This window comes from Danio rerio, chromosome 2 (genome assembly GCF_049306965.1).
Source record: "Danio rerio strain Tuebingen ecotype United States chromosome 2, GRCz12tu, whole genome shotgun sequence".
Lineage (NCBI taxonomy): Eukaryota > Metazoa > Chordata > Actinopteri > Cypriniformes > Danionidae > Danio > Danio rerio.
In genome coordinates, this window is record NC_133177.1 from 59,837,824 (window position 1) to 59,850,000 (window position 12,177).

Consider the following 12,177-nt stretch of genomic DNA (forward strand, 5'->3'; position numbering starts at 1 on the left):
GTTCTGAAGTAAATATAATAATAATAATAATAATAATAATAGGAAAAAAATCTGTCAGCCAGGTTCTCAAATCTCTTACATTTAACAATTTCATTTTTGAAGCAAAAATATTATTATTATTATTATTATTATTTTAAAATAGGAGGAAATCAGTGTTAATCCAGCGTAGATTAAATTCTCAAAAATCCTCAAGTAAACGTGTCTTGCTTTAAGCATGTTCAGGCATTTCACAGGATCAAATCAATGTTTGTTTTCATGGATATGATGTAAAATAATAAATCAGTCCAGCAGTGATCTCTCCTGATGCGAAATAAAGCCCAAAGAGAAGAGAATGCAGAAGTGAAATAAGTTCAGACTTACATGATGATGATGATGATGATGATGATGATGTCTGTCTGCTATGCTTTCTGGACTGCACTAAATAAAGCGGATCATACAGTACACACACAGGAGGAGTTGTTAATGATAGTCGATAAGTTGTATAATGATCACGCTCCATATTGAAGAAACTCGCTTTCACATGATGATCGATTGCATGATTGTTCTGAAGGTCATAGTCTAGTTGCAATGCATTGTGGGTGGTCCACAGTGGTCAGTGGTGTATTGAGGGATGCTGAACTCTCTCTTTCTCACACACACGAACACACACAGTTTTTGAGAGAGAAATGCTCTGGAAAGTGGCACCGGGTAGAAAAGGAGTGCTGTTTCTTTTCTGGAAGCTTCTTCAGAATCAACACTTCACATCACGCCTGAGTGATCCTCCTCCAGTTTACTGTACAGAGAGACAGAGAAGATGAAGATAATTAAGATGATGAAGAAAACACACACTTCTGTTGTCAGCTTATGACACGCCAGGCTCATTGGAGATATACAGATAAGTCAAAATGATTCACCCTCCGATGAATTTTCTTTAATTTCCAAATATTTCCCAAATGATGTTGAAGAGATTCAGGAAATTTTCACAGTATTTCCTATAATATTTTTTCTTCTGGAGAAAGTCTTATTTGTTTTATTTCGACTAGAATAAAAGCCGTTTTATTTAAAAAAAAAAAACATTTTAAGGTCTCACAGGGCTCGAAATTAACCTTTTTTCTTGGTAGCACCGGTGTTCATAATTTCAAAAATGTAGGCGCACCTGACAAAATTTCGTCGCACCGTTACTACACGTTTTATATTAACAGATTCTATTATATATTAACACTCTAATCACAGCTAACAAATAAACACAAATCTGCATGCGCTCACTGGCCCTGCACGCACTGCTTGACATGAATGAGATGAACTGAGTGAACAATAATCACTGTGCTGTTCTCACGGGTGCTGCCTAATATTGCACAGATGATATTGACATATAACTTATTATCTGCACACGTCATCTTAATAGCAGTAACAGTCTTTTCATGAGCTGCAATATTAGTTTAATCTCAGTGAATGGATGCTCTTTAGCGATGGTGAAGGGTGTATCAGTCACATGACAGCATCGTGATGACTAAATAAAGGATTAAATAACGTTAAAACATCCCGTGCTTAAAACAGATTCAATGACGAACACTGTTACCTGAAAACCCTGTCCCACCGGCTTTACGGTGAATGCTTTAGTTATTTTCATAGCGGACTTTAAACACAGGAAGTCTTTCATCCACTCTTTGAAATGTTTAAATGCTGGATTGACATTCACTACATGATCACTGATCAGATGTGCCATTATTTGTAACTTTACGTGGTTTCTAAAACTAAATCTGTCAGTGTTGTCTTCATTCTCTCGGATCCAGACCTTTACATTTCGCAGCTGTAGATCCCTGTCATCGGAACTGAGTGATTGACAGCTCATATTAACCAATCCATTCACGTTCTGTTCTAGTGCAGTGGGCCATTAAGAAGAGCCTGCAGGCGGGACAAGCATTATGGGCTTTGTTTACTGCAGCAAGTTGACATGTCAACATACTTGCCAACACTCCCGTTTTTCCAGAGAGTCTCCCATTTATCAGACCCATCTCCCGTTTTGTTATTTCTCCTGGAAAACTCCCGGAATTTCACCCCTTCCCCTGGTCCTCAGTTGTTTGGTACAATCTATAACACCCCCAGGTACCCCATCAGGTCGCTCCACCCCCAAATGTTGGCAGGTATGCATGTCAACTGTTTTAAACCTTTTCTGAGCGCTGCGTTTGGTGTTTTTAGGTGCAAAGGTGCTTAATGCGTGAGTGCCTCCTAAATTCGAGCATGTGGTGAACATTTTCCTGTGAAAACTGGTCGAACGACAACAATTTTATGCATTCACACAAATGCTCCCAAATATATTTTGAGGTCGCATAGAGAAAATTTCGGGCGCATATGCCAATTTCGAGCCCTGGTCAATAATATTAGCCCCCTTAAGCAATATTTGTTTTGGATTGTCTCGAGAACTAACCACTGTTATACAATGACTTCTCTAATTACCCTAACTTTACCCTGATTAACCTAGTTAAGACTTTAAATGTCACTTTAAGCTGAATACTAGTGTCTTGAAGAATATCTAGTCTAATATTATGTGCTGTTGTAACCCCACCGGTTATACACCCCCAAACCCGCTCCGAGCTGGTATCGAACCGGCGACCTTCTGCATGGGAGTCGATTGCTCTAACAAGGAGGCTAAAGACCATGGCCTATAACATCTGTCGCTAGAGCACCTTTAGAGGTCAGAGCAGTGAGGTTTACCTGCACAGCACCTACTAGCTGGCTTCCGTTACACTCACCCCCTAAATCTCACTTCCATCAGGGTCACGACACCAATGTAACCCGCCATATGTATATATATATGAGATATATGAGAAACGACAAATATGTACCCCTGGACTTCGTCTTCTTGCAATTTTTTTTTTTTTTTTACAAATCCACTAGAGGGCGCTGTGTGCATTTTTGACAATCTCAAGTAGATCACAGAGGCATGTTTTCTCATACGTGCCATTTCTCGTGAATCCACTAGAGGTCACCATGGACATTTCTGGAAGCTTCAGAAATCGCTCAGCAGCTCCGCCTTGTAGCTTTCATTTTACACAAAAAGTGCAGCCATATGTACCCTGAGGCGCATATTTGTCGGTTCTCAGAAATGTAGCCCTGTGCACATTTATCCAATGAGCCTGTGTTGACAACTGAGCAGTGTAGGAAGAGCAGAAGCAGCTCACAACCTTTCATAATATCACTGATTAACTTACATTTCTAAGCTGAATCAAGTTAACCTTGGCATGAACATAAGCATTGCCATGGTTTCAAAAAAAAAAAAAAAAAAAAAAACAATGGCTTTGTAACTATTATTTAGGGCTATAATGCAAATCTAATAAGAAACACGTTTGGTAAACAAAGTCTCTTGTATGAAATATGTATATATGCATGTGAATATTCATATACACACTCACACACACATGCACATACACTCGCATGCATGCACAATCATGAACACACACACACACGGGCGCACACAAACACATCCACACGCACTCCCACACACACTCACACACGCATGCACAGACTCACACATTCGCACACACACATTTATCCATTCTGCAACTTAAAAATATTCAAACAGCATTATTTTATACTATTTGATGTTGTATTTTTCGGATTTATTACTTATGGATATGTAAACTAAATTAATTGTTATGTTTTATGATGCCATTCATAACAGAACTATATATGATATTCATTATGATCAATTCTTTTAATGAGTGTATGCACCTGTAATTCATATGATCTAATGGTTGTGCTGCTGCTTTTTCTATTTGACTGCATTGAAGTCGACACTCAAAGCTTTTACTTCAACTTTAGTGTTTTTTGTGTGCAAAAGAGAATATTAGGCCAAGCAAACAATGAACAGAAGCTTATTTCAGAAACAGTTAACCATCAAGACGCAATGTAACGCAAAAGACCTAATTTAATTTGTATACCGTACAGCACAGACTGCATTTTCAAGATCAAGCTTCCTCTAAAAGTTGTAATAACTCAAATGCTAACACACACTTACATCAGCATGCTCTTCCACACACACACACACACACACACACACACACACACACACACACACACACACACACACACACACACACACACACACACACACACACACACACACACACACATCTTTATAGGCTCTCCTCACAGCTGTACTGATGTTTCTACTGTACAGGCTGCACATTGCATATTCTTTCCCACTGCCCCCAAACTCAACCCTTACAGGAAACAATCTGCACATTTACATTTTCAAAGCACTTCATTCTGTCTGATTTAGGAGCTGCTTTTCTCATGGAGACAAAAAAAGTCAAAATTAACAGGTATTGCAATACTTGTGGGGACATTTTGTCCACACAATGGGAGGAATACAGGGTACAGACACACAAACCCACAGACAGACACTCCAATTTCAAGATTTCTTTGTATTTTGTTTTTCAAATTGAACAGATGAATGAGGAGATGCATTAAAGAATGAACAAGGTTTATTACTGTATTACTGTCCTATTTTAAAGGTGCAGTATGTAGAATTGAAAAGGCTTCAAAGCTGAAATCAAAAACACTGTTTGTTTTTACCAAGGCAGTAAACACAGTGTTGAAATATACAGTCGAAGTCAGAATTATTAGCCCTCATAATAGTTTCAATAACTCATCTCTAATAACTGATTTATTTTATCTTTGTCATGATGACAGTAAATAATATTTGACTAAATATTTTTCAAGACAATTCTATTCAGCTTAAAGTAACATTTAAAGGCTTAACTAGGTTACCTAGACAGGTTAAGGTAATTAGGCAGGTTATTGTATAACAGTGGTTTGTTCTGTAGACTATCGAAAAAATATATAGCTTAAAGGGGCTAATAATATTGACCTAAAATGATGTTTAAATAATTAAAAACTGCTTTTATTCTAGCCGAAATAAAACAAATAAGACTTTCTCCAGAAGAAAAAATATTGTCAGACATATTGTGAAAATTTCCTTGCTCTGTTAATCATCATTTGGGAAATATTTTAAAAAGACAAACAACTCAATGGGGGGCTAATAATTCTGACTTCAACTGTAATTGGGTAATGTGAAAGTAGGTGGAGTTACAGACTACATCTAAAACCGGATACATCCGTACTATACAGTACATTAAAAACAGTATTCTAGCCGAGCTGTATGTCCGAATTCATAGTATGCAAGAAGTACCTGGATGACCTACTACTTCTGGCGAGAGTTATTTTGAGGGCTACCTCACAAGCTCAGACCAATTAGAGGAAAATACTCTCGTCGTTTCAGCACCGCCTACATGTGTATAGTGAATTTTAATGTCGTTTCCTACCCAAAATTAAAAAAATGAAAAATCAAGCCAAAGCGGGTTTTTTCATTTTTTGTGAGCAAAAGAAAAAGGAAAAAAAAAAGCCGTTTTCTTAATTTTCTTTCTTTTTTGTTGTTGTTTGAAAATGGATATGGAATGGGCGGAAGATACTCTGATTTTTCTCCTTCAGTCATTTCATTCTTATTACAAGAAACTCATTTTTCCCTTTATTTTTATGTCTGTATTGTTTGGGTCAGAGATGCCCAAAGTAGGGCCCACGGGCCAAAGATTGGCCAATTGTAACCTTCGATTTGGCCCACCATCCCATTTGAGAGGAGAAGAGAGTATGATGGAGAGGGTTGGGATGAACGTCTTTAACACAGAGATTGACACTTATAATTTGACAAAACCTGTATTTATTTTTTTATTGCTGAGCTACAAAAAAAGCAAAGTGAAAAAAATAAAATGTTTCAAATAATTGTTGTAAATGAATCTGAGCTTTTAAAATGTAAATACTCGACAAATCACTTGACAGATAGAGGACTATGCAGAAGACATCAGCAAGCAAATCAAGGCAAAAACTACTGTAATTCTGCTATAAATGAGATTGTTTTGTTTTTATTGTAATAAGTTCTTTATTAAATCTAAAAAAACATGTACAGTTGAAAGCAGAAGTTTACACACACTGTATAAAAAGGCATATTGTCATTTTAAAAATGTCAGATGTTAATGTGACTCAACTATTTCTCTTTTAGGTAAGTCTGGATGATCACATTAGTTTCTGTCACGCTTAATAGCAGAATAATGAGAGATAGTTTTTGAGAAATTGTTATAACTCTTCTTGATAGTCAGGTTTACATACAATAAGATTATTCTGCCTCTGGAAAAGCTCAGATGATGGTGTCAAGGTTTTGGAAGTTTCTGATTGGCTAATTGACAACATTTGAGTTAACTGGAGGCACAACTGTAGAATAGTATTTAAGGAAATCCTCAAACACACACTGCTTCCTTGTGTGACAACATCAACAAGCCAGAATCAACAACAAAGCCTGATTACAATAAGCTAAATGACACTGGGAAAAGACTCATGTTTGGGTCCACTTCACAGCATAGATGGCATCATGAAGAAAGAACATTATGTAGAAATACTGAAGCAACATCTCAAGACATCAGCCAGGAAATTACAACTTGGCCACAAACAGGTCTTCCAAACAGACCATGACCCTAAGCATACTGCCAATTAGTTAACATGTGCTTTAAGGACAACAGAGGGAATGTTTTGGAGTGGCCATCACAAAGCCCTGATCTCAATCCTATAGAAAATGTGTGGGCAGAGGTGAAAAAGCTTGAGCCTACAAGACAGCCAACAAATCTGACTCAGTTACACCAATTCTGTCAGGAGGAATGGGCCAAAATTCCTGCAAACTATTGTGAGAAGCTTGTGGAAGGAGACCCAAAACATTTGACCAAAGTTATACAGTTTAAAAGCAAAGCTAGAAAATACCAAGGAAATGTGTGTAAACTTTTGACTGTCTAGAAATTAATAAAAAACTCATTTACTCTCATTATTCTGGCATTTAGCAAATGTAAATTATTTAGGTAATCCTGACGAAACTAAAATAGTAAACATTTAGTATGATTTACCATCGGACATTTAAAAAAAAAATGCTTATGTTCCTTTTTTTAGAGCGTATGTAAACTTCTGGTTTCAACTGTATTAGTTAATATACTGTAAAGCAATGTTTTCTAGTCATTTCTAAACATTATTAAATAAACTAGGAAATGACCCATGGCAACTATATTTACCTTCGGCCCACTAGCCTCAATCAAGTTTGGTTTTTGGCCCATCATAAGAAAAGATTTGGGCATCTCTGGTTTGGATTTGACCAAACTCTGGTTTAATTCCATGATAACAGCTGCTTTAGAGATATTATTTCCAGGGATCCGTTCTTTGTACCTCGTTTAAATGATCTAAGATGATTTGGCAGATCCTGGATCTTTTAAACTTGATAACTGATCTCTCACTATTTTGGTTCTTCAAACAAGTTCTCAAATCAGATTAAAATGTCTGGATCAACTGATCTGAGATCGCTGCGTGTGTTGTGAAGGACAGATCTATCGATCCTCGAAATCATGATCAGCAATGCAGCGATTGGCTGACGGCACAGCAGCGTAATGACATCATCTGATTAATATTCAATTATCCATGTGAGCAAAATTACATCAAATTAGCAGTAAACGGCTTGTTAAATATGACACGCAATAACCTTTCACATTTGTTGTGAGCTACAGGCTTTACACTTTCATGTGTCAAGAGTTTATATCATGTATTTCAGTGCATATCAGTGTATTTAGTTCTACATTTAGAAAAGATTTTCTTTATTATAGTAGCCAATCGGTTTTTAATCGGTGTAAAGAATAACAAAAGCATTTTGATATTGGTAAAGGGGTCTGCAACTTTTGTTCAAGTCACCTTCTTATTAACTGTCAAAACATGTTTATGACTGCATAAATGTATTATTGCTTTAAAAAAGTGCATTTCTACTTTACACAAATTGTTCTAAAGCGATCTAAAAAGTTCATATCAATAAGTTTTCTCTTTGTACTTTTAGTTTGTCTCTTAGTTTAGTCTTTGTACTTTCATTTCAGAGTGCAGATTGCAAGTTTTGTTAATATATATATATATATATATATATATATATATATATATATATATATATATATATATATATATATATATATATATATATAAAGTTAAAAATATTTACTATTTTCCCAAGTGTATATAACTACTACTGTAAGAAAATAGCAGCATTTGGTACATACTTTCAGTATTTTCTTTGCATGAACTGAGCCGATCTAATCCTGTTTATATAAATTGAGCCTGCTGCTGAGCAGGTTTGATCTACCAGAACTGTTGCTATAACAACAACTCTCGGATCAGCTTTGAAGAACGAAACGATCCTGGATCCAAATCCAGCTAACTGAGTAATCCACATAAGAAGAACGGACCCCAGGGAAAAACATGGCAATGTGTTCAATACTCATTTCCTTGCTGTGTCTGCAAACATACAGTGATATTTGTATGATTCAGAAGATTCATAAATTGTACATATACAGCACCTTTAATAGACTATATGCATGAAAGAATGAACAAACCAGGCTTTTTTTTAAATATTACTGTCATATTTGAAGTGAATGTGCAGATTTGTCTGTCTGGGGAAGAGCTTTAAACTCCACACTTACTGTGTCGCTTCCTCCATCAGACACAGACTGAGAGTCATAATGCAGAGGTGAATAAACCCAGCTCCTGTCCTCTGGAGGCTGCAGACGCACCAGCAGAGGGCGCCACACGCACACACACATTTACACATGCATGCACACACACAAACAACACAGACACGGAGCAGCGGAGATGCATGAAACAGAAACACACAAAGACAGAAAAAGACATGAGGAGACTGGAGAACACATTCAACATACTGTGGGAGAAATCAAAGCACAGAAACAGAAAAGCCTCAGAACAGAAACTCACACTGATTTTGGAGGCATGCAATAGCATTGCAGTGCACAGTGTGCATATTTTGGGTATGCATGCAATATTTGGATGACCACTAGAATGATTTTTACTGCACACACACGATTAGAAGTTCAACTTGATTAAAATTAAAAAAAATAATAATAATCTGAAAAAAAATTAGTTTGTGTGTTTTTTTGTTAAATATGTGACCCAATATGTGAGCACAAAACCAGTTTTAATTTGCTCAGGCAATAGCCAAAAATACATTAGTTTGCATCAAAATAATTAGATTATTAAGAAAAGATCATTATGATCCATAAAGATATTTTGTACATTTTCTATATTCAATTCTTTTATATATTTTCGATTAGTGATATGCATTGCTAAGGCCTTCATTTGCACAGCTTTAAAGGGGATTTTTTCAATATTCACATAATTTTTGTACCTTCAGATTGCAGATTTTCAATTAACCATGTCTTCAATCATTTATTCCTTTGCTTTTCATCTTAGTCCCTTTATAAATCAGGGGTCGCTATGCCCTTCAAGCTGCAACCCATCACTGGGAAATACCCATACACACTCATTTACACATACACTCTAGACAATTTAGCTAACCCAATTCACCTATAGCGCATGTGTTTGGACTAGGATTGGGCGATGACGACCAATTCGACATCATACGATGTCTAATGTGAAACATTGCAATGGACGATGGCATCAGTGATTTATTAATTTATAAATAATTAATTATTTCATAACAAATTCATTATTTGTAGCCTACTGTTTTAACTACCTGACTCGCATAGTCTTCGTTTCACCCATAACCAAATCATAAATAAATAAAGATAAGTTATACACAAAAGACCACCTGTCAATCACTTTTTCCGCAGGACTCTGGCATGAATGTTATAATGGCGTCGACAAACTTGGTTTGTAAAAAAGGAGCACAACCAACAGTGTCTGAGGTTTTCGCTAAAATTACTAAGTACAAGTGTGAAAGTGAAAGACTGAAGCAGTGTGCTGACACAGTGACACGTTACCTTATAGATTCAAAAGACCGAAGAGTCGTTATAAAGAGACAAGATTAGTTAAATATTACGTTTAACAACTATAGTGAGACGTCATCCAGCGGTTCATCCTTGATAAACTGTTGTATGTGCGCTGCTCTCTGGGGTTTTTTGCTCAAAGTACCTGCTGACTGCCTGGAGCTCAGGGGCCTCATGTACGAAGACTTGCGTGGAAATCCTACTAAAACATTTACAGCTTTGTGCGTACGTAGAAAAAATTCAGATGTATGAAACACTGCGTACCCCGAATCCCACACATATTCTTTTGTACATCCGAATGAACTTGAAACTGAGAGCAACATGCACGAGCACAAAACCCCTCCCTGCCTCCTCCCCCATATGAATATGCTAATGACTATGCTAATGGAAAAACCCAACGAAAAAGCAAAGGCAAAAGCAAGCAAAAACAGAAACTCTGAACAGAATGTGAATTGAAGGTGCTGCTTTCGGAGGTAGACCGGAGAAAAGCGGTGTTATTTGCAAGTTTGTCCTCCGGAATTAACAACAAAAGAAAAAAATAGAGTGGGAGAGTTTAGCTGATGCGATTAACACAGTTGGGTCTGAACATCGCACTGAGTGAATTAAAAGAGAAATAGTGTCATTTATATCTGTAAAATGTTGAAGTACCCTTAACAGTATCAGTGGCGCAGCTCGTAAAACACATGTCAACATGTTTTGACTTGTTTGAGCATGAACTCGGTTCGAATCCAGCGTCTGATGAACTCTTTCTTCTTTTTCCCTGCTACATATCAGATTTTGCCCACTATTTATCACGAGAAAGACAAGTAGGAATCATTAATAAGTTTGTGCATCATATTCTATTTGCACATTTATTGAATGGAAATGTTTCTGATTCACGCATGCAAATTCATCTTCAGATAGTGTCTTTATAGCAATGTGCGTGTGGTAGATCGCTCAGATTACATTGGGAAAACAGGCGACTGCTGCAAATTGTGCTTTAATGTTTAGCTGGTCAACTGTATGGTATTGAAATCTTATATACCTGCTAGATGAACCCGTCTCATACAGCTGCCATTGCAAGGCTCAGACACTTTGTAGAGAGGAATTTAACACAACTGCCTCTAGGAGTCGCCAATGGAAATAAAACAGACACGCACAAAAAATGTGCGTACGCCTGCCAGAAAGCTGCCGTGAACCTGCGCACATTCCCACGTTCAGTTCATCGTTAGTAAATCCAAACGTGAGCGATTCTGAGCGTGAAACCTGGCGTACGCAAAGTTTTTGTGCGTACGCAGCGTTGATACATGAGGCCCCAGATGTGCGCACATGCTTGCAGGGCATGACAGAGTGTGTGTGTGAGTGTATGTGTCTGGTCACATGATGTGTGTTTTCAGCGGTATAGTGTGGACGGAGATATTTTCAGAAATGCTATATGAAAAGCCAGTGTGGACGTAGATAAATAAATACTATAGAAGTCAATGGTTACAGGTTTCCAGCATTCTTCAAAATATCTGCTTTTGTGTTCAACACTTCAACACATTTCTTGTTTGAAACAAGTCAAGAAAGAGCAAATGATGACAGAATTTTCATCTTTGGATGAACTAAATATCCCTTTAAATAATATGTAGGTAATTTCGAACGAAATAAGGGTAAGTAACTGGAGTAAATGTAACTTTTTGGATGAACTATCACTTTAATAAAATAATAAATCATTTGCAAAAAGCTTTTTCTTTTTTGGCCAAGTGCATCCAGAATTTCCAATTTCAGCAGAGACTTTTTAATTTCAGTGCATCCCTAATACAAACACTACAATGATGAAAGTAACAGCATGCTACTAATCCAATGTGTAAAGCACTACCAGAAATCAGGAATTTGTGCATCAGGGGCTAAAGTCTACAGTGATCTACTGTATTTTAGCACAACAACACATAAAAGGTGATGCTAACAGAACCCTAAAATCACCTCTAATGCTAAAGTTTACAGCAAAGACTCCCAAACCAGGGTGTTGAGAAATTATTAATCTAAACCAATAGTCTTAAACTCAATTCCTGGAGGGCCGCAGCTCTACATCGTTTATCTCCAACCCACTCACACCTGCTTAATAGTCTCGACTAGTCTTGAACACCTTGACTATTTGGATCAGCTGTGTTTGATTAGGGTTGGGCAGAGCTGCAGCCCTCCAGGAATCAAGATTGAGACCTATGATCTAAACCAGGCATGTCCCAACTCGATCCTGGAGGGCCGGTGTCCTGCAAAGTTTAGTTCCAACCCCAATCAGACACACCTGGGCTAGCTAATCAAGCTCTTACTAGGCTTTCTAGAAACATCCTTGCAGGTGTGTTGAGGC

The 12,177-nt window shown here is 37.2% G+C and overlaps 1 protein-coding gene across 6 annotated transcripts in view; it reads right to left on the reverse strand.

Annotated features, from left to right (window-relative positions):
- Nucleotides 1-12,177, reverse strand: part of pip5k1cb (phosphatidylinositol-4-phosphate 5-kinase, type I, gamma b) — a 123,005-nt gene continuing 110,828 nt past the window's right edge. For 3 of the 6 annotated variants that reach the window (XM_005171463.6, XM_009298936.5, XM_009298938.5), the window contains exons 18-19: nt 8,529-8,606; nt 123-772 (exon numbers count right to left, since the gene is read on the reverse strand). In XM_005171463.6, coding sequence (XP_005171520.1) covers nt 770-772; nt 8,529-8,606 — 81 coding nt within the window. In that variant the 3' untranslated portion in view covers nt 123-769. Of the gene's footprint in view, nt 773-8,528; nt 8,607-12,177 lie in introns of all 6 variants that reach the window. The other 3 variants (XM_005171464.6, NM_001365187.1, XM_009298937.5) reach the window with 3 other exon arrangements.